The sequence below is a fragment of the Branchiostoma lanceolatum genome, chromosome 2, assembly GCF_035083965.1.
Source record: "Branchiostoma lanceolatum isolate klBraLanc5 chromosome 2, klBraLanc5.hap2, whole genome shotgun sequence".
NCBI classification, from domain to species: Eukaryota; Metazoa; Chordata; class Leptocardii; order Amphioxiformes; family Branchiostomatidae; genus Branchiostoma; species Branchiostoma lanceolatum.
Genome location: NC_089723.1, coordinates 33,219,332 through 33,242,549, shown reverse-complemented (window position 1 = coordinate 33,242,549; position 23,218 = coordinate 33,219,332). Strand labels below are relative to the sequence as shown.

At 41.9% G+C, this 23,218-nt stretch overlaps 2 protein-coding genes and 1 long non-coding RNA gene across 4 annotated transcripts; 2 read left to right on the top strand and 1 right to left on the bottom strand.

Annotated features, from left to right (window-relative positions):
• Positions 1–2,014: 2,014 nt before the first annotated feature.
• Positions 2,015–3,609, top strand: LOC136428717 (uncharacterized). Its single transcript, XM_066418433.1, has 2 exons — positions 2,015–2,099; positions 2,614–3,609. Exon 2 carries the CDS (start codon positions 2,679–2,681, stop codon positions 3,084–3,086), a length of 408 nt encoding a protein of 135 aa, XP_066274530.1. The 5' UTR covers positions 2,015–2,099; positions 2,614–2,678; the 3' UTR covers positions 3,087–3,609.
• A 627-nt stretch (positions 3,610–4,236) lies between these two features.
• LOC136428716 (uncharacterized) lies at positions 4,237–5,953 on the top strand. Its single transcript, XR_010754650.1, has 2 exons — positions 4,237–4,415; positions 5,238–5,953. It is a non-coding gene; the product is annotated as an uncharacterized lncRNA (long non-coding RNA).
• On the bottom strand, positions 5,831–23,151 carry LOC136428704 (structural maintenance of chromosomes protein 6-like). Of its 2 annotated transcripts, none has more exons than XM_066418417.1 (24): positions 23,111–23,151; positions 22,014–22,208; positions 20,993–21,107; positions 20,248–20,490; positions 19,423–19,565; positions 18,861–18,962; positions 17,247–17,384; positions 16,722–16,802; positions 16,351–16,586; positions 15,653–15,817; positions 15,060–15,238; positions 14,513–14,688; positions 14,065–14,175; positions 13,439–13,629; positions 12,544–12,703; positions 12,274–12,330; positions 11,849–12,019; positions 11,401–11,538; positions 11,033–11,151; positions 10,493–10,592; positions 9,875–10,033; positions 9,052–9,204; positions 8,003–8,100; positions 5,831–7,472 (listed from the first exon to the last, which is right to left on the bottom strand). In XM_066418417.1, exons 2-24 carry the CDS (start codon positions 22,197–22,199, stop codon positions 7,355–7,357), a joined length of 3,339 nt encoding a protein of 1,112 aa, XP_066274514.1. In that variant the 5' UTR covers positions 22,200–22,208; positions 23,111–23,151; the 3' UTR covers positions 5,831–7,354. The 2 variants fall into 2 exon arrangements, with proteins under 2 accessions (XP_066274514.1, XP_066274515.1); XM_066418418.1 differs by having other exon boundaries at positions 22,014–22,205; positions 23,111–23,134.
• Between the last annotated feature and the right edge of the window lie 67 nt (positions 23,152–23,218).

Below are 23,218 nucleotides of genomic sequence, written 5' to 3'. Positions count from 1 at the left end.
CTAAAACGGTAGTGTGAAGATTTACGCACCCTCATTAAATCAGGACCCCTATCGCTCCACGTTACACCTTTGGCGAGCGATGTAACGTGGAGTGATAGGGGTCCTGATTTAATGAGGGTGGATTTACGGCAACCCGCCCGACATGATGATGATGATGATGAAGGATGTTCTAGTATGTGTTGGATGTACATACGGAGATTTTGGTTCTGTAGATGATTTTTGTGGTGTGTAAATAAATGTACATGGTAAATTACGACGCATTTGAATTGTGATTTTTTTAAACAAAATATATAGCTTACGAGGTCGTCGCCTGATCATAAAATATAAGAAACGGTTACACGAACACGGCAAAAACATTTTGTTGTACATCCAGTGAATGACAACTACTTCCAAAGATAGTTGTCTTTCTCTTGTTGGTTGTGGTGAATCAGATTCTATGACATTTCAATGGATAAACAACTTCATTCATCACGCATCAGTCAGGAGTGGAGAAAAAACAGGAGGAGGAGACCAAAACATATGTGCCTCAAAAATAACATATTTATATGCGTAATGTTGACAAGACCTGACGACCAGCTGTTGAAGCTTTGTGACAACAAAGTTCAACTTTCGTTAACTTGTTATGTTTCGCCTTCTACTGCATGAGGGATGTTTATGATGGATGCCAGAGCTGTAGATCGTCTGTGTCAGTTTAACCTTTAGATACTATTCCTTAAGATCCTCTTGGCATTGGCAGTCAATTGCGAGGGTATCATAGGCGACAGCTATATATAGTTTCTCTCGTACTGTTTGTTGCCGTACGCTGTGATGTGCCGGGCATAGACGGTCACGAGGTGTGGATGTAACGTTAATACCTAGTTGCCATGGAGGAATGCCAGATTAAGCCGGCGGTAGTGTTTACAAATTGATATGGGATGAAAAGTTCACACATACCGTCATACGTACGGCATTTGTGGTCTTGTCGTCCGTGTCAGACTACGTGTTTATCATCGCGAGGACGTGTTTTCAAGCGCTGTGGTCTTGAAAACAACACTGTACATGTGCCGACCCTTAAACACAACTGACGTGAACAACACATGTGTGAATGTGAATATAAAAACTATTAATGCAGCGGGCCACAATAACACGTTGCCAGAGTGTAGTGAGCTTTTGCAATTTGTGTGGGGAATCCATAACGATTTCTATCAAAATCGTCTTACGTCGGTCGACGTGACGTTATACCTGCGCGTACCATTATGACTGCGAAGTATCTTTACCTGTTGTATCTCACGGAGAAAAACTGTGGTGTGATACCAAATATTTAAGGATCTGAATAGCCCCGGGCAACATTCTCTGTAAGTCTAACTTATGTTTGAGAGATGACAGTTTTACACCAAACAAACCGCGTTCGAGCAGTTTTCTCACTCAGTACTGGTTCTCTATCTCGTTGCAATCCCATCGTAGTACAAATGATAAGACACGTATGCACGACATTCTCTCTTTTAAGTCAAGTCACCTTGAATGACAACATTTTACACTTCATTACACTCCGTGTAAACAAAGATAAAACGTCCCATTCTGTGCTGATGGTTATTGCAGTAGCAGGGGTGCGTTCATGACAAAAGTGCTTTTCAGGCTATAACGATGCTAAGGAATGAAAACCTTTAGGTGGCTTGGTTGCATTTTTCGTTTGTGTTGAACAACATTCTACCGGAGATGTAAACATTCCCCGAAGGCAAGTTTTAAGCAGATAGACTCGTGCGATTAGGAGGGTTGATTCGTCAACCTCACGTGTGACCACACTGGCCGAGCATTTTAAACCAAAGGGGATCATCCACCATTGGGTAAAGTTGTATAACAAATGAAGTTCTCTTTAGCTCAATGCATGGTGCAAAGTTCACCACGAGCATTTACTTTTAACACATAGCTTACATTGTATGTGTACAACGCAATCAGTTTTGTTTTAATGCTCTCAATAGTAGAAAATGCCCTCTTTGGCTGCAGATGTACAAAGTAGCACCCCCAAATGATCCGAGAGATAGTGAAGGTCTTACACATACAAACAGAGCGAAGACACAGAATCTGTTTGGACGTATTACAGGACTTTCTTGGCGAGCTTGGTAAGTCTAACAATCTTCAATGATGAATGGTTGATGGTTACGACGGGTAGATGTCCTATTGATATTAGAACTTGATTACGACTTCAACATTTCTTTAGAATGATATCTCCCTTCATAATGAGGCCGTGTTCATGTGTTTCTTGAGTAGGGTGAGCAGTACGACTGAGTGTAGTTCTGGCCTATGCTGTTTTACCACCGCTGATACTAAAGTAAAGATGTGAATTGTTTTCAAGCATCCAAATTGTGTGTGTACGTTTCAAGTAAACCATCACAGGTTATCCTAATAAGAGTCTTATCAGTGTAATCCAGGCAGATGTTGGGGGAGGGTAAAACGTTCCATTTTCCTGTAGCTAGCTTTTCAGCACAGCCTCTTGGATGATGGTCTGTCATAGTTGTGACCATGACTCAATACTGGATGGCCCATACAAAATGGGAAGTGTTTTCCTATGTGTTATACATAATACTTTCAGCAATGGTCAATTTTCATATTTTTGTTTCTCCTTGAATATCACAGGCTAAGTCGTGCCGTGACAGTTTAAATCTTCCACAGAGGATCACATTTAATACCAATCCAACACGATGACAACAGATGCTAACAAGGAAATACTCGGCATGAAGTCCACCGTCTTCGGACTGCTGAAGACCGTGCAGAAGAACATGACGGAGCTGAACACCATCTCAGGCGCCCTGGGCAGCCTCATGGGGCGGACCAAGAGGCTGAAGGCAGGCAGGGCCAGAGGCAGGGCCGCAAGGAAAGGTACAACAAAGGCGGGGCCAGTAGTAGCCAGCAACAAGACGGCGGTGAAAGGTGGAAACAGCAATGTGGGCAGCACTGACGGACCGGCGGGAGACAAGGTCGCGGAGATGAAACGCATGACAGAGGAGATGAACGAATGGATGAGGAAGGTGGAGGAGGAGACCAAGAGGCTGGAGAAAGAGAACACGCTGATGTCACAGCAGCTGTCTAAGATAGCTGTTCAGCCGTGAGCTAGCTGTTTGGTCGAACAGAATGTCGATGGCAATAATCCATTGTCTTCTGGCTTATAAACCATAAGGCATAACAGCACAAGTTGTCAGTTAGCCTTCCGTTGTAAAGGTGGGGTGATTATCTCTAAGAGCTGGGGTACTTTCGTTTATTTGGTTTATTTCGATACCCTTTAGTCGTATCCCAGCCAATCTTACATGGTTCATCATACATAGAAATACAGGCATACATACAGATTGCAAGATTAAAGGGAACATGTATATACATAATCATAACATAATAGACAGGGCCGCAAGGAAAGGTCATAATGTCAGACCTTTGATTCTATTCTTATCGTTTTCTTGAAAGCATAATCTAGATCTGTCGATGTTAACATTCCCTCTGCTGTGTGTTTATTTGTTTGCCTAGTACAGAATTACGTACCCAACAGCTGATATTAAATTAACGAGTATGAAATACAATACAATAGTTATCTGCTTTAGCCATGTACTATGTACACAACACAATAAATCTGTGGTAAGGCTACAGGACGTGATGCATTGTAACGTTATAATGACATTGATGAAAACCAGTTCCAGTCGTCTTGTTGTACCGAAGCAGTTGTCATGTGTAAAGGGTGACAAGTGCCTATTGACATTTAACAGCAATCATCCTGTTGTCCTACTATAAGCCTATTTTAAGCAATGAATAAAGAACTCAATATAATAAACTTCATTTCGTACCGCCATCCGTAAAATATCGTGCAGGTGGATAGTTGTAGTTATGGTAGGTATGAAATATTCTCCAAATATGACTAGCCGACAGATGCAATCCCACCCCTAGACCTGTACCAAGGACCCCGCAACAGACAATGAAATACTTGATACTACTACTACTACTACTATGGCCCCTCTTAACTGATCCCCTGACAAAATTGTCTTAATATCAGGGGTCAAACTACAAATCATCACCAATCAATCACGTGAAGACAAGCGTTACCCTGGGGGTGTGGAGAGTGGGGAGGATGTAAGACTGGTTTCGGACTATACCATCATAGTCAACTGGGTGGAATTATCTATTCCCTTGCCTATTATTTCAACTTGAGATGTGCACTACTTCAGCCAATAGACACGTCATGACCGGCTTACAATTAGTAATTTGATTTACCGTCAGTAGCACTCCACATGCACAGAATACGTCCAAATGAAAAATGATGTGTAGTCGGCCACCCCTCCATCTTGGACCAATTGTGAGAGCTGTAACAAGGCATCACTTCTCGCAGACTATCGCTTGTGTAACAGGAGCTGAACACCTGCCAAGACTTGGACAAAGTTTTCAGCTAATCATCAAAGGTAAGCTAATACTAGTTTGAGAATCAACATTTTGATGCTGTTATCTGAAATAGGTTATCTTTTACAACAGGTTGAGATGGGTTATGTCTTATGGCGTAAAAGCTTCTTGCTTCCATTTCATAGATGAAGTTGCCTCTTCCTCAAATAGTCAAACCTGGTCTGCCAACTACCTCCAGTCATAAGTCACATTTAAACAGTTCCGTCCAATTTTACAGCAGTTTAGACCCTTTTGTCTGGAGCAGCCACCAATCATCTTTCCCCAGGCCTTTGGGTTGTTATTGAGACCAAGTCTCTATATCGTTATTTTGTCCAGTGAGAAGACAGTAGAAAGTCCTCTCAGACTTATGCCTATGTAAACATCATTACTGTCGGATAGATTTTCGACTGTCATCTCCCAAACATACACAATCGCAACTAGGGGAAGCTTCCATCGTACAGGCCATTGTTCTGTGTTTTTATTTCATTGAATCTAGGTCATACGATACCCTACAGCTGCATCAACCATGCATCCATTGTTCCACAAAAATGGCACTATCAAACGCATCAGTAGATCTAAGCCGAGAAAAAAAAGGTGTATTAGCATGCAGTACTTTGAATTTTACTAGCTCACAGGGGAAATTTCTCTCAAAAACGTAACCAGATACGACTAAAAATTGTGATTCAATATGCTGTCATGTTCCAGACCGATTGCAACATGGCCCTACATCCAGATATGCTGAAAATTGACATAAATCTTTAAGTTCAAGGAACAACTCTTTTTGAAAAACAAGGTGAAAATGTCATACAGCCATACTATTTATAACATCCTTGTCTTCCTTTTAGCAAGCACATCACCAGCATGGCTGAAAAGTTGCAAGAACTGGTCAGCACTGTCTCCGGCCTGGTGAGCACTGCCCAGGAACACGGGCTAGAGCTGGAGACAATCCAGAACACCCTAGCCTCAGTATTCGGTTTCAAGAAAAAAGAAGACTCTGAAGAAAAGTCTGAGGAACAAGGGGACGAAGAAAAAGATGGGGAGGAAGAACAAGGGGATGAGGAAGAAGAAGAAGGGAAGTGAGAGAGACATGTCATGAAGCTGACGGTAGAGGTACAAGATGGCAGTGACCCCAAAGCATCTTTATTTAACAAAGCAGCTGAATGTATACGGCGCTGTGCGAGTGGTGACTGTGTGATAAGATGGACTACTCAATGAACATATACTGCACAATAGTCTAAAAACTAAGTATAATACAGCAGATTGGGGCTGTCCAAAACTAAACATAACTTTGTGGACTTTATCTATTCAGATCTTCGTATACCACCAATGATCATTGAATGGGCAATTCTTAAGCTGTCTTTATAACTGGACCATATCATCTTCTTTTTCATCAGAATCATCACCATATGGTAAAGCATTCAAAGAACAGGCAACAAAGTAAAGAAAGAAAGTTTCTTTATTTTTTTTATAAAGCAACAAACTAGAACGTTACATTTTAGGAAACTACACAGAACTATGACCATCTATGTTGGAACAAATAAAGGAATGATGTGTTACAGAATGACTTTTTATGAGTTAGTATTTTTTTATAATATAGATAGCCAATGCCTGAGCTTGATCTTGACTTCACTAGATATCAATGTTCTCCTTAACATGTGATAGTCATTCTTACAAATAGTTATGTTCGTAAACTTTAATGGATATATGGGAGTAAGTTTGTCAAAGAAAAAAAACAATTTCCTTTTCTAAGAAGTTGTGGTCACAACAACAAAACAACACAGTGACTGTACTTCAGTGATCTACCATGATCCAAGGGACACTGGCTTGGTGCAAGTCAAACCTAAGTCATGACTGCTATGTAAGGATAATATGGTCTTCCTACTCAGGCTACTATAATACAATAAAATGGTGAGCAACAGAAAGTAACAACCATCTTTATCATACCAAAAAACAAAGTCAACTTGTAAACATTAACGGGGTTGAAGGAATAAGAGAAAAGGTATTAATTAAATTTAAGTAACAAACAAATAAATATCAGGGAATGTACTATGGTATCTGGTATCATTTAATCTTGAAACTTTTGTGGTGGTTTCATTTTTTGTGGTTTTCGGTTTGTGGGGTTCATTACAAATTCATGATGCTGTGAATACATTTCCTATGTATAGCTACTGTACTCCAAAACGGTTTCAACTGCAAAACGACTCTGTTGTAGACTAGTCATACAAGTTAAAGATATTCGCTGTGTCATGAATTCACAAAAGAGGTCCCCAAAAATCATCGCAAAATTTTACAGTACCTCAAATCCACATACTATGCTAGAAAAAGTTGGCTGCAAAATTATTGGAATGTCCATTCAACAAATACAACTTAAAATGTGTTTTAAGTATTGCTTCAATAAATAATGTAATGCTTTCCTGTGAACCAAATAACTCTTTCCCACTACATCCATTCAACAATAGGAAACTCAACAATGCAGAGCCATTGCACTTGCCCCATATGTGTTCTTTGGAGTACCAACATGGTAATTGTTTTGAGGTCAATAAGTTAATAACTTATTTGACAAAAATCCATGTGCCAACATTGGGAACTCTATGGGGAATTGTAAATTTTTTTATCTTCGTTTCTTTAGAACTCTTTCTGTGTTATAAATCTTGCCCTTTCTGATGAACCAGTTAACATAATTCCACCAGGGTACATAATTCTGCCACCCTAAAAAGATTCATTCAAAGTCCAAACATATCTCCAACCCAACATCCCCCAGTTTAATGCACTCCTGTAAATCTGTGCCATTGTTCTTCAATAAGGCGGATTTATGTAACCCGGCGGATTAATGTTAATGGAGCTTACATACAACACAGCTTCTAGTCCATCCTTGATGTTGTCCATGTCCATGTTCTTGTACATTCCTTATATAACTTATACATGCGAAATCGATCGCCATGTACAGAACACATTGCAACACTCATTTCCTGCCGTTGTCCTCGTCATCCTCGCCTCTGCGCTCAAACGGCAGAACCCCCTGTCCCCGGTCTGGGTCCGGCATTCGCCACATCCGCACGATAGAGCTGTGGTTCAGGGAACTGTAGGAAGCACAATTTTGTTCATTAGTTTCCTCATGCTTGAATTGAGTCTTTCACTGATTCCATTTATCACCTTGCTCTTTAGGGGTTACTGGTTAGCCATTTTGTAAGGTCATGAGTAAGAGACTTAAGTACAGTTTACCAATACTGTAAAGCTGCAGGTATGACTGCCTTTATTGGCCTATACTACAACCTAGTAACATTAAATGTGGAATATATCTATCAAAAGTACTATTTTGAATAAAATTAGCCAACACTAACAACATGTCACTTCAAATTTTAATTTGGAACAGTCTAGAAGTTAGATGTAAAAAAAGCGGATTTTTCAAACTTTGAAAGTAACAAATAACTCTCCAATACATCAACAAAATCATGAAATCCATCATGAAAGTTTATCTGTGTTGGTAGAAGTCATCCTTCAGTCAAAAGTTTGGGTAAGTCCATTTTTGTGCTGCCATATTACAGCTTAACTTTAATCCAGAACAAACTCCAGAGTTTAGAAGAGACGTAGCACACTGCTGCACACATACCTCATGTCCTGTGGTGTGAGAAAGATGAACTGTCTGTAGCGGTGATCATGGGCCACCTTCATCATCATGTCCATACTGATGCGCCGGTTCACCATGTCCTGTACACGGGTTCATATCACATCGTTAACTTAAAATTCCTTGGAACAACTTCAACATCCATTTACCACTTGTCTTGTTGGTCAAGATCAGATTAGAGGTTTGTCAATCCTTTTTCTAAAAAACTATGGAAAGTTACTTTTCAGATGATTGCAAAACAATACACCTTTCGTACCCGGTGGACATGATAGAATGAAAATGAGGCCATTGTGGCCAACATTAGTCCGATCCTAACTGTCCATCACAATTAGTAGTTCAACCAATGATTACATGGAAATTAGAGAATCAAACAATGAGGAAGTAGCTGTATGTCTGTCAAATATCTGTTTTTATCTGTTTTTAATTTGCACCTCTTCGTTTTGACGGAGGAGGGAGGCACGATGGCATCGGTAAACGTGGCTCTAAATTGCAACATCTTTTCTGTGCATTGCACTAGTTATAATATTCTCTCTCTCTCTATCCAATTTAACGTCTTTTGTTCTCCATCATCTGGGGGTTAGACGTGCTTGCACATTGATGGGGAAGCCCCAGAACTCCTCATCAAGTGCAAGTCCTTTTTTGTAGCAAGAGTTTTTACGGCTGGATGCCCTTCCTAACGCCAACTCAAACCCTACTGCTGGGCTTAGGACATGGGAAATGTGTATTAAGTGCCTTTCCCAAGGGCACAACGTCTGGGTGCATGTCCGGACATGTCTGGGTACTCCACTGGGGATTGAACCTGGGTCTTATTGGTTCATAGCTGGATGCTCTGCCACTGTGCTACACAGACGCCAATATTGATAATTGGATTTTATATTTCAAAACTTAGTGTTAGTCAGGAGGAAAACCAAATGGGAGTGGATGCTGTAAATTATTTTTGTTCATTTGCCTTATTGGCCTCATTTTCATTCTACCAGGTCCACCGTGTGAGAAAGGTGTAGAGGAAGATGTGACAATAGGAAGACGCTCCTCACCATGAAAACATCGAACTCATCCAGACACCTGAAGGGGGACTCCATGGCGTCCCACAGGGCCAGGATGAAGCACACGGTGGAGAAGGAACGCTCCCCGCCAGACAGGGCACGCATGTCCTTTGTCGTCTGTTTGTTACTTTCACTTGGCATCACCTGAGAAACATACATATACAGGTTAACCTGTGTAAGTGGTCACATGAGTATGGCAGTCACCTGGCCATAGTGGTCACTTTCTGTCAGTCCTTTGGATTTCTCGTGTTGACCTAGGCATTGAGAATTCAGTCTATAGCAGTCACTGTCCTATGTTGTCGCGGCCATACAATTTCTGGTCCCACCAATGTAGCAACACTGACGATTACAATGCGCGGCCTGTATCGCCATCCTTGCTTCTTTCATTTTTACTTTGTACATGTATGTGGCCAGAATGGACCCCAACACATATGCAGCTACACGCTTACAGCTGTCTTCATAATGTATACTGCAAATCTTGAAGGAAACTAACCATGGTTTTATTTGTGTAGTTTTTGCAGTGACCTCTCAACTGTGAATTCACAACACGCAATACTAGTACATGACTACTGTGCTACAGAATTGCTTCAACCGCGAACATAAAACATTGCAAAATCCTCCATTACCACGGAATCAAGTACTCACAAAATAAATGGATTCTATAATGAGTCTGCATGTTTACTAACAAAACAAACATAATAAAGCAGCCAAACACTAGCAGCTATCTTCTTTCAATTGTACAAAACAACTTTTGTAATCTTTATGCTCACAGTACAGCGACTGGTTTAACTATTTTAAATACATGTGTATGTACCTCAAGTGCGAGGGTGCGAACTCTGTGGTCGAACTTCAGCTTGCCAGCGAAGCCTCTCTGGTGCAGCATGTTGATGAAGAAGTGGTTGGAGCGCAGAGCCAGCATGCGCCGGAAATCCTTGTATAGCTGCTGCCGCTGCCACATGATGTCATCCAGGATCTGATAACAGGAAAATACAGATTTTGACATACATGTATGTGGCGCGTTGAGTGGCTGGACTACAGGACTAGTGATCGAGAGGTTCAATTCATGGCATTTCTGGCTTGACACTGTGTCCTTGGGAAAGGCATGCGCACTAAACACGACTTTCCTCACTCCGCCCAGGTGTAAAATGGGTACCTGACATTGGTTGGGCTCCTCCTTCCAATACTGTGTCTTAGACACAAATGGATAACACCCCACTGGTTCTCCCTAGAAATAGAGTATAGCAGTGCTGTAGGAGAGTGCATAGCACCCACCATGAATTTTAGGACAACAATCCAGAATTTAGAGAAGAAACACCCTAGATTTGAAAACCAGAATAGTGGTGCTGGGCTAGCAGTATAGCGGTGCCGCACCGAAATTCCAGTCAGGGGAGAACCCTGCGACCCTACAGCAGCTGAACTTTTAATGTCATACCTTGATAAACCTCTTGAGGTCCTTAATCTGTTCCTTGATGGTCCAGAACTGTTCTCTGGACTCATAGTAATCTCTGGTCACCTCTTCTCTATTGCCACGCCTTTGAACAGAAACAATAATAGTGAACATTTCTCTCAAAAAATTTCTAAGAACAGATGTGCATACATGGTAATGTGGTTTACCAAATAATAATAGACAGACGTACGACTGATGGTATATCGAAAGCAGTGTGCTGATCATTACAAGAATCGTGAACGACTAAGACTAGACTCTTGATGGTGATCCCTGAGTGACCAAAATTGGATTTGTGTGACGCTTGATTTTATAATTGGAATATGGTGCAAAATTATGATTCAAAAGATAACAAGAGACGCAAAAATCAATTCTTTGTTTATAAAATCTATTGATCTATCAAATATCTGGTCGCTCTCTGGTCATATCCTCTAGTGTAAGGGCTGTTAGGTAATGGTTAACCAACACTCGGATGCTAAGCAACACTCTATATGCTTGCTCTGAAAAAGCAGAGAAAGCATGACTCACTTGACCTCCTCCTGTGCTATCCTCTTGTTGATCTGAACGATCTCGTTCTCTATGTTCTTGGCTGTCCGTCGCACCTTCATCCTCTCTGGGCAGATCTGCAGAGCTTTACCTGTCTCCTCCTGGTGACAGAAAAACAAAAATAGTTACAATACAAACTTAATTTAGTCAGGGATATTACTGTTCAATTATTGGCCTCACAGGGGGTTACCAAATCTGTAAAAAAAACCTCAAGAGTCTCATTTCACAAAGTACAGTAGTTGTTTTAAGTTCCAAATTTCACTGATAGCTAATGTAGATATAATTTGTATAAAGTTCAATCCTAGAGAACAAGGTTTGAACAAAGCCTTGTTGAAAGTATCCACACTTACCTCCACTTTCTTGGCGTGTTTATCATGGTCCTTCTGCATGTCGGCAATCTTCTTCAAGTGTTCCTTGTGTTTCTGCTCATAGTGCTTCCTGTGCTGCTTGGCTTGAGAAATCTCAATGTCTGCTCGACCAAGGTCATCCTAAAACAAGTTAAAGTAAAGTTAAGTTAAGTTTAAGTCCTCCTGCGCCAGTTGGTGGAGCCTATGGCTTTGTGCAAGTCTCTACAGCAGGGGGCTAGTTTGCTGGTAGTGATGTGTGTGTTTAACTTCCATACTCTTTCCCGAGTGCTAAGAAGAGAAAGCAGTATGTACCATTTATCTTTGGTATGACCCGGCCAGGGATCAAACTCTCAACCTATCACCAAGGCGAACACTCTACCCATTAGGCAATTGCACATACAAATACAATTTACGCACAAAAAAGTTCAAAATCAAAACAACAGGCCCAGACCTTCAGGGGATCTGCGCTATCTGCCAATTCCCTGATCTGTTGGTCAATCTGGTGGTAAGCCTCCTCTGCCTCGGCCAGGTCTTCCTTCTGAGCGTTGAAGTCAGTCTCAATGGTCTGTATCTTTTCCTCCAGACTCTTAATCTGCTCATCATACATCGCCACTTCCTCCTCCTGACAAAGACGGAGGAGACACTCATTAATGTCTGTTCAACGACTCAAAAACAATGTAAGATTTAAAGCAATTTTCCATAATGTTTGCACCAGATTATTTTTGCATGTACCTAAATTTCTAGGTTATCTGCACTGGTGCATCTATTCCATAAAATGAATTTTGAGCCCTGAACATTATAGCATGAATGATGTCTTCTAATAATGGTAATACACTAAGAAATGAAGTGATGTATGAAGTAAGGACTAAGATTTACCAGGGTTGAGACATCCACTGGTGTGGGCTCCTCCACAGACTGCAAGTCACGGATCTCCTGAGGGATGGAAAAGTCAGAGGAAGAATATTCAAATACTGTACTTTGCATTGTGATTAATAAAGGCATCCATACTACATCTACATCTACATCAGTGATACCCCCAAATAACCTGATCAGGATAAAAGTAGGGGGGAGAAACTTTCTGCATTTTTCTACAAGCATAGTGCACATGGAGTCAAGTGGCTGTAAACCTGTGATCACCCTACGTACATATTGTATCTTGTTGATGCTCTCCTGAGTCTTCATCTTCTGAGTCTGGTGGCGGCGCTGCTCCTGCTGGTTCCTGCGGATGTCCTGCTCCAGTTCCGCCAGCTGCTGCCGGATGGCGCTGCTCTCACCCTGGAGACGCTGCAGGGTCTGCTGGGTCTCTCTGTGTGCAGACAGGAGAAGAATCAAAACTCTCTCTCTGAACTTCTTCATACTCTTATATAATCAATTCTTTTACTTTTGAGGGAAAAGAGGAAAGTAGGTTTTTGATGTTCTAAGTTCATGGTTGAAACAATTCTGCAGTACAGTAGTAACAGGGTCTGCTGAGTCTCCCTGTGTGCAGACAGGAGAAGGATCAAAACTCTCTCAGAATTTCTTCTTAATTTACTGGGCTTGAAATACTGGGTGCATGTGCACTTTTTTGCACCCAAAATTGGATCTGTACATCTTATTACACCTGCTCTTAATGATTTAGAGACCCCTTGTCTCAGAATTTCTTCTTACTCTCATGATCCAGCCACCCCGTGTTAACTTTTTCTACATACTGGTGACCAAAACAACAAAAATCACTACTTCACTATTACCATCTTAACGAAAAAGCTAAGCACACAAAGTGATACCCATCAAGAGCTCTCAAGTCCCCCGTAAAATTTCACTTGCTGCCATGCCCTAAAACAATCACACCAAGTCATCCAACCACCTTTTGCAGCCAACCATCTCCAGTCATAAGCCACATTAAAACAGTCCCTTCCAATTTTATAAATATAAGATCCTCTTGTATGGAACAAGCCACTTACTGACCATTTTTTCTCAGTCCCTTGAGTGGTTGTTGAGACAAGCTTTGACCGCATCATAAAAAAACATACAAATGGAGGCGTCAGCGTAAGAAAATACTTACTGCACTTCCTCCTCGATGCTGACCCTGAGGTAAGAGGACTTGTCGGTGTTGGAGGAGTAGTATCTGTTGGTGTAGACCTGGTCTCCCATGGCTGTGAACGCCTCATTACAGTTCCGGGGAGGGCGCTGAAGCTGCATCACCTGACGAGCCTCCTTGTTGTCCTTGATCATCAGGACACACTCGATCTTCCGCTGGGGTGGCAACAGACAAGACAAGGATAAGGCACAAGGCAAGGGTAAGCCAGCTGACTTTAGGCTGTGGCACAGCACGATGCTTGTTTGATAGTGAAAAAGCAGCCGCACCACGGGCCACATTTTCAGCCAGGCACACCAGGCCACCCCTGGTCTTCTTGATAAATTATGTTGGGTTCTCAAACGTGCAGGGGATTGACACCTAACAGCTAACACCTGAAGCTTCCCCATATACAATGTCACCAGCTTTAAGCCAAGAGGCAAGACAAGGGCATAAATGAATAAAAAAATCACATCTTCATACCATTTCATCTACTGTTCATCTTCTTTAGTTTTATTTGAAATTAGTCCACTACTAATTGGAACAAAACACAATGGGTAGGCAAATACATTATTATTGAAGAAGAAAAACAGAGACTATTCATAGTGTTGTACCTGATCTATGAGAAAGTTGGAGACCACAGGGTCTTCTATCTCCAGGACATCCAACACTGAAGGGTATTCATTGTGCTGGACTCGGTTGGCACTCACATCATAAGGGCGTTCCTGGAAACACAACAGTCATGCCTCTTCAAAAGGGGGTCTTTTACAACAACAGGTTAAGCAGATGTTTTCAGAACAGCACAAATAATGGCAGAACTTAAGTACACAAATGATGACACAAATGACTTCACATGATAATACAGATGTGCAAAGGTTAGGTGTGACATGTCGCTCAGTGTAATATAACCACCTACTGCCACGCTATACATGTATGTGCCTGTTATATCAGCTATACAGATACAGATACAACACATGTATGCCAATTACAGTGTCCAGAGCATGCATCTTTGCCTGTACATGGTTGATGTTACAAATTTTTAGAGGCACATCTTTGACTCACGTGGAAGCGACTGATGATGATGGCGGGACGTCTCCCCTCTGGGCAGACACGCTGCATGATGCGCTCCAGAACCTTCTCGTCGTGATGGTCGTTGGCACAGAAGGCGAACATCAGGTTCTTCAGACAGCTCTCCACGGCCAGCGCCAGCTCCTGGTCACGCAGGCTGATGCAACTTCCTGGGAGGGGGATAAGACATCAGCGGTGTGACAATAAAAATTTCTAACAATGATGTTAAAAAAAGGGTTGGAATCTCATTCAATGGCCATAAAAACGTTGTGGGGGATGTTCATACTTCCCCAATGGGCTCTATGGATTAACAACTACCTAGTAACTTTGCTCGTCAATCAATTTTCATGCTGTCCCAGGGTCTGGTATGAAGAAAAAAACTACAGTGGGCAGTGTGTGGGGGGGGAACACATGTACGTGTGTATGTAATTACAAGGGGAACAGGGTGTCCTCTGTGTGTCCCCTACGAAAGGAGGGAATCTACTTTCTTTTTTTTCTAGCGTCCATACTAGCTTGCTAGTAGCCTGGTGTAAGTACTGACCGAGTGGGCCGCGGGGCTTCTGGTGGAACCTGTTCTGCTGGTAGGCCTGGTTGATCTGGCGCACGAGGTCTGGCATGAAGCTGCCGAAGCGCTTGAGGCTGTTGTTCCTGCTGGACTGGAGGTCCTGTAGGCGGCGCTGCAGCTGGCGAGTGTTGTTCTGGATATCCTGCTCATCACGCCTGAAGGACAACCACACACACACAGAACCGTTAGGTATTATTGTACATCTGAAATGTTTGCAGTGGTTTTATATTCCTGGCTTTCGTAGTGACCTCTACACCACAAATTTATAACACCTTGAATATGCATTTCATCATATGAGCAAGTTAATACACTAATACATGTACTCATGATCATGAAGCATTATGGATGGGAGAGGTTTAGAGAGAAGAGATCTATCAAAAGTTGTATAATTGAAGACCGGATCTCGTTTGCTTGTCTGTACATACAAAATTTTGTGACTGCAAATCGTGCCTTAATGCAGCGCAATGGCATGTTATTGGTTGTGTGATTTTATTGTTATCTTATTACCGAAATAAACCAGTCATTCTATTCATTGATTCCACAATCAGCTGTACAAATCCCAGCCTTACTTGAGACTGTAGAGCTGTTCCTTGGAGTGAGTGACGGCCTGTGCAAACTGGTCGATCTGGTGGTCGGTGGTGGTCTGCTGAGCCTGTAGTTTCACCAGCTCCTCCTGCAACGTCTGGATCTGCTCCTCCCTGGCCCTGCGCTCCGCCTCGTAGTCCTGCTCCACACTGGGAAGGTAGGACAGGCCAGTACAGTAAGAACAATTCTCATTTCTGTGGTCAACCATCACCTTTTGCTAGAGCCTAACTCTCACATTCAGACTGCATGTGTGGAACAGTTACTAGTATGTTCTGGTGCTTATGTGCAGTTATTTCTGTGGTCAACCTCACTCCTAGCTCTAGCCTCACTGTCACACTGGGACTGCAATGTGGACCACTTTTTACCGCTACAGGTACCTGCATGGCTTACAAAATTCTGTTTCTATCATTCATTCAAAAAAGGTTACAGTAACAAATGTGGTATTCTTTGCTACATCAGAGTGCTGCTGTTGTTACTCAAATTCAATCCAATGTACAAAATTTAATTGCTCTATCTGCAGCTTAATAAGATGTCTTCTCTATGCCACATTTAATGTTTCTACTTGCAAATGTTTCAGGTACTTAAAATACTGAGGGATAAAAACTATTTCTATGAATTCATAATACATAAGTTTAAAAAATGCCAAGGCATGACAATCATGATTCATAGCTGGAAAAGTTACCTGTTCTTCATTTCATCAATCCGTTCCATCACCTGTTCGCGGTCCCTCTTGGTTGTCTTGAGCTGGCTGAGGACCTTCCTGTGCTCCGCCTGTGTTTTCTTGCAGGCCTCCTTCTTCGTCTTGAGGTTGGCCTTGGCCTCCTCGTGCTGTGGGTTGAGTGCCTGAACCTTGTCTGCCAGCTCCTGGAGCTTCTGCTGGATGTCCTGGTGTTTGGCCTCGGCAGCTTCCACTTTTTTCTGCAGACAGGTAACAAACATCAGATCAATGCACCTCAGGAGTACATGTATATTGCATAATATCAACAAAGGATGACACGTCACGACACGTTACAATTTCATCAGCAGCAGACAGCAGAAACCATATAAACTCACCATGGACTCTTCTACCTTCTGGTGGTACTTGGGGGTCCTTGCCTCTTCTTGTTTGATGGCTTTGGCTAGGGGTTCCAGTTGCTATGTACAAACACCACGAGAAGAACTTAAGATTTAGAAGGATTCTTAAAATGACTCCAACATAGTCAATGATCAATCACTAAGTGCCACTCACTCATTCACTATTTGGTATATCATCTGTTGTTCCCCGTCTCCCGAGGGTTAGACGTGTTTGCATATTATAGATATCATGTTTTCAACAACAAACAAATCATCATCATCATCTGCTGGCCCATAGGCTGGAAGTCAGCCTGTGCATTGCTTGCTTCCCAATTGTTTTTCTTGGCACTGTTGTGCTCAGGTTTCATCTTTTATTCTTTGCTCACAAGAATTGCAAAGTGTCTGTAGTATGGATATATAACTTTAGGTATTGGTAAGAGATAATCTTAAACAAGATTATGAGAGATTGCTTTTGAAAAATGGTCAGAAAAGTGACCAAAAAAAACTTCTGTGTGTCACACTAACTTTCTCGAGTTCGTGGACCTGTGCCCAGGCGTACATGTTCTTCAGTCCTTCCACCTTCTTCTCCAGCTCCTGAAGAGTGGCCAGGTCCTTAAACCTCTGCTCCTTCTCAGACACGATCTTCTCCAGCTGGGGCACCGTCTAAAACAAAACAAAAGACTTGGTCAAGGCTCACAATAATACTGAGGCGTTTACACTATTGCACATATATTACTCCAATTGATAATGTATATTATTACTTTTTTCTTCTTTGAAGTTCAATTACAATAAGTGTGGCAATTAAAAATTATTGCCATAGCGAAGGTGTATGGATTGATCTTACTTCACCGTAAGGAAACTACCAACGTAGCACTCTAGATCTTTGTTCTGCCATAATATTGTGCAAAACGCACTTAGAAATCAGAAAGGCATCTGCCAAGCAGATATAGAAAGGCACCATGTAACTCGAGGAGTTCCTAGCATATGTGGAAAGGCCGGAGTACACTCCCGTTGTAGTGTCTTTTTTCTCTGGCATTGTTGGATAGGTGGGGTGAGAAACTAGGCCGGAAGTTTAGAAAATCGGTATGCTGGGGCTCCTATGATCGTTTTGGTTGTTATTCTAGCTCTGTAGGATGTGTTTTCGAGGAGCTACTGTTGTTTTTCCGACACCGCACGCCTCCCCGTAAGGCGTTCAGTGTAGACTGCCCAAGCGGTAACCCAAGTTATTTATCGTTCCGTTTATAACTTTGCCTTTCTTTATATGCTTGGATCTCCTCAAGTTTTGGTTTTCACTGAGGTTTTTTGGTGGGAGGCATGATGTTCAGCACGTTCTTGTGATAATAGATCAACTGGGATGCGCAAACCCTTTTCAAAGCTAGAATACTAGATTCGGTGAACTCCCTGACACACTCCGGACAGTACGAAATCGGACACCACGTAAAAGTAGGTCATCTGTCATCGACAGCTGAGTGCCTGGATGCCAGACGTGCTAATGAGGTATCAAGTTTGAAAAAGTGACAGGAGGGCATCCACAGAGTTGGCTGGACGGATTCCTGAAATTCCTGTGGAATTCTGGGAATTCTTGCAAATCGGGCCTAAAATATACTATTAAGCTTGCCCCTCAGGCTTCACTAAAATCTGAGGGAGCCATGGTTTGTCCACAAGAATATTAAAATTAGAAGTTTTGCCATTCTTGAGCTTGTGGTACAGTTATTTATAAAACAAACCTAACTAATTTTAGGTTCTTTTTGTTCTTGAACCATTAAAACATGGACTATCTTTGTGCAGTGGCATTTCACCAGGTTTACTGCAAACCCTTCTGACAGAAACTATGTCAACAGTGCAACATTTTCATTTCCATACTTGTCCATACTGGCACACATTTCTGTGAACCATTTCAGTGCTGCAGTGCAATGTGAACCAGTCAGAATTGCTTTGAAGAAGGTGACAGATGGTCACCGAAACGTCGGTTGAATAAATCTCTTGGTTGTTTAAAAAGAGTCTTTTTCTTCATTTCATGTACAGTTTACAGACACACTTCTTGGTACAGGCATAATAATAATACATGTTAAGGCACAATCTTGACAGTTCTGGCACTACATGTTTCTCCATCATAAACATGGTCCATGAGAATCCCACCTCCTCCTTGGTACTGAGGGTGGCCTGGATCTCCTCTCGTTGATCCTGGATGGTGCTGTAGTCACTGCTCATCTGTTCCAGCTGTGTCGCCTTCAGGAAAAACTAGGGAAGGAAAGAACATCATCAGTGTTTATCAAAGCAGGGCTCGAAATGAAAGTGCAAGTTTGCGCACATTAAATTGGAGCCGTGCAAGAAAGTTCAAGAAGACCTGCACTGGTGTAAGTTACCACCGGTAGAGATTTATCCCTTTTACTCACGTAAATTTTCACTCCAAATCAAGAATCGGTGCTCAAACAAATTACACATTAAGCAAAAAAAATGTCCTATCCCTTCTGAACTTGTGTTCAATCCATTTTTACGAGTTTGGGGCATACTTTAGTGCCCTTGAACCAAGCAATTCAAAAGTCACCAAGTTGGGAAGTAGGGGTACCATACTTTCCCAAGTATGCAAATGGTGTGTGTAAGTAATTTCTTTTTGGTGTAAGTGATTTTTTTTTCATCTGCACCAACGCAAGTTGTTGCGAGTTTACAAATGAGGTGTCAGAGACGAAGCTTTAACTACCTTGTACTTGTCGGAGGCGTTCCTGGAGTGGAGGAAGTTCCTGCTGGTGTCCTGGTTCAGGATGGAGACGGGGTTGTCCACCTGGATGTTGAAGTGGTCCAGCACGTGGCTCAGCTCTTCACGCTTGGTGGAGATAGTTTTACCTGATGTGGGACACAAACACATTTGCATGTTATCTAAAGAGGTCCATACAAGGCTACTGTTAGAAAACATGAATATCTCCTTATTATCCCACAGGTGGATGTATCAATAGTACAGCTATCAAAACATTCTTAAAGCAGCGTATCATTGTAGTGAAACAAAACTAAAGATTCTTAATATCCTGGTGTGTTTTGTGCCTGAACACATGACAATTCTTCATTTGCATACATGTGATGTCACAGTTAAGATTAGGCAATGGAAAGTCAGCAATCCTGGATAGAAATGACTGATGACATTCAATCCCCAGACAGTGCGAATTAAACTACAGCAGGCCCTGGTCATTGAAAGAGCCATAGGTAGTAACTAAAATAACATCACATCACTTGCAGACTGGAAAATTGCTGTTATTTTGACTGTTTTGTTATGATTGTCTTCCAGGATAGTGCTGATCCATCTTACATTTGAAAATGAAGAAGACACACCACTTACAATAATTATACATACAAGGTATGAAGCCTGGTTCTCCAGTTCTTCCCTTTAGTCACTGAGAAAGACGGGATGCTGTGTGAAATGTCTGACAGTTTCAAAATTTTATCCGGTTGCTTGAAATTGTTGAATAACTTAAATTTTTTTTGCGTATTTTATTACCTAGATGTCTTACCTTCATCAACACACAACACTCACCTTTGATACTCTTCAGCCTGTATGAAGTGGAGCCGTCCTGCGTCAGCCTGCGTTCCACGATGACCGCGTCCCCGTACTCATCGGGTTTGTACGCCTCAATGCCCCTGTTCCTGATCCTGATGGCGACCTCCGCGGCGTTCTGCCCGTGTTTGATGAAGCTCTTGATGCTCTTCCCGCGGTCTGTGATGGTGGCCTTCCCTCCCAGTCCCACCACCAGGCCTGTCAGTACAGCACTCTTTCCACCTGCAAACGAACAGAGCAAAGTCAGGTTTGCCAGGAAAAAACTCCTTCAAGTGTTCAAATTATAAACCTTACTTAGAGAATGTTCACAGATAGCTAAAATGTCCTAACATAAACCAAGAATACCATCAAAAATTAGAACCACATAACAGTACAAGAAATGTTCCTTTTTTCAATAAGTACACAATATCTACATTTGTATATGCAACAATTTTTTTTTTACTTTAGAAAGACCTTAATGACTTTGGGGACTCATGATCAGTCCAACTCACATAATCCTTGTTGCTGAAAAGGTTACTTCTGAGGTGGCTGAAGCTATCTAAGAAATTTTTTCCACATTTACCATGTGCCAGCTCCCAAAATACTAAATGTTCACTACTAATCTGTCAAAACTCAATAAGGTACATTGTATTGGAACTTGATCTTGGAATGTTGAAAGTGAATAGTATTAGTTACTCTTATCATAACTGATTTAAAAAAATAAGAAAATTTGAACTTCACATACTTCCATTTTTTCCAACCACAAAGTTCACGTTGGGTCCGAACTTGAACTCCAACCGACTGTGGCACATGAAGTTCTTGAGGGATATTGCCTCGATGATGCCGTACTCAGCTTCTTTCTGCAATGTTCACAACAAAGTCAAATGAATATTGATGACATATAAGTTATTGACTGACAGCTATATTATTGACACCAATAGCTACAAATGCCACTTGCTACAGAATCATTCTATTGTTGCTACAGACTTGTAGCCTGGGTGTCATCCTATTTCTACCGTGGCTCCTACACTCGCCACCCCAAAAAGCGAGTGTAGGAGCCCCGGTAGAAATAGGATGGCACCCAGGCTAACAGACTTGGACGGTACATGGAAAAGCCCACAAAATGAAGATTTTGACACATAGCACTTATTACATTGTATTAGTCTACTTCTGAGGAAAATGTATCCACATATTTACATCTACATACGACTTATGATATCCTCTTCTTCGCATCATCCTTTAATCTCAGAGATGAACAGAAAATGAATCTCCTTGAAGTCCTTCCATTCAATTCAGATACACTGGTGACTTTTGACTATTGTAAATTCATTTATTTTAGTGGGGATGTAATATTCCTGTAGAAGGGCAACTGAGGAAGTTTTTGTGGTGAATTAAGTTTACTTCAAGTGGAAACAATTCTGTAGTACAGTAAATAAACATACATCGGAAATGCATATTTGCGTTTTCATGATTTCAGCGGAGAGGGCATTGCTCAAATAAAACCACTGCGTTTAAGTTACAGTTAAACATCATGATCATTAGTCTCCAAGCAGACCCAACGGTTGCAAAGACTGTATGCAACTGGCAGGAGGAGTTTTTATAGCAACCGGGACGGTGCCTGACAACTTCCCTGGCTGGCTGGAGCATTTCTGGCTAGCTTGTAAGATTTCAGCACCATGGAGATCTGCTTGGAGATTACATGATCATCATCATCTGGTCGTGAAGATGTCAGAGTAAAACAAGAGATGACTAATCCACACACTAACCATCTGTCCATGGGTCAGGCTGGGGTCTCCCTGTGTCAGGTTCATCACATCCTCCTCCCCTTCCTCCTCCTCTTCCTCCTCCTCCTCCACCTCTGGGTCCTCCTCATGATGACCAGACTGGGCACGGGCACGTTTGGAGGTGGACGGCTGGTCCATCTCTGTGTTACTGCCCTTCCTCTTCACCATCCTGGTCTTCTGTTAGAAACACAACTCTTCGGTTATGCAACTCTTACAATGTTCAAACAAAAAGATATCACTTTTATGCCATTACTCCCATAGCCTAGAGTCTGTAGAGGCAGTGGCTTGCACATGGCATCTTGCACATGGCATTAGCCTTTTCAATACCTGTCAGTTTTAGTTAGTTAAAGGATCCTAATTTAAATAAAAATGCCATGTGAATTGTCATGTTCTATTTTATGCAGAATGGCATTGTGTACGTGTACATGAAATGACAATGACCCTCATGAATATTCAAGCCCGACCTGTTTACCACAACAATACACAAATTGTTCTGTCTGTGACAGGTCGTGACAGTGTGAAGGTCTAGGGCCTGGCTGTAAACAACAACGGGAAGTTTGGTAATTATGCATACAAATTTTGTGTCTGGGAATATATAATTTCTGTTAGGTGTAATAGAATGTATCACCATGTTGTTTTTACTGAGGAATTTCCCTCCTGACTTGTCCGTGATGGTCCAGTTGAGTATCACATCTGCAACCAATAAATACACCACCCCTCCCCATCGAGCCCGCGAAAAATATTACGATCGTGAAAATTACGGGAGGTTGCCGTGTGTAACAAACTTTACTACACAGTACCATCTGCTGCTGCCCATCTGCTGGACCGGTTTGAAACAACGTTCTTTGTTTTATTCCTCTGAGTAAATTTCGTAACTGTTTTCCGAAGCGACCACCATCACGACACGACTCAGTCCGCGCCGGTAACGTTAGATCGAAACCTTGTTGTTTTCGTCTCAGTCTAGGAGGATTTCTGTACCTTCTCTTTCATAACAAGTCGTTGAAACACAGTACAAGAGTGTAGGAGTCATATCAGATGATACAGAAATCAATTATGAAGAAAAACTGAATGAAACATACCTGCGACGGCCTTCAAAACAAGGGGGAAAGCGAGCACAATTGCACAAGTCTGAACCCGTCCGAATAGAAAAGGCGCCAACCCTGCACGGTGATGACGTCAGCAAACAG

Coding starts and splice junctions, on each gene's coding strand:
- LOC136428717 (XM_066418433.1), top strand. CDS start 2,679: ATGACAACAGATGCTAACAAGGAAATACTCGGCATGAAGTCCACCGTC.
- LOC136428704 (XM_066418417.1), bottom strand. CDS start 22,199: ATGGTGAAGAGGAAGGGCAGTAACACAGAGATGGACCAGCCGTCCACC. Junction 17,385..18,860: donor CCCTCAGTACCAAGGAGGAG/GTGGGATTCTCA, acceptor GTTTTGTTTTAG/ACGGTGCCCCAGCTGGAGAA. Junction 11,152..11,400: donor AACACGCCAAGAAAGTGGAG/GTAAGTGTGGAT, acceptor TTCTGTCACCAG/GAGGAGACAGGTAAAGCTCT.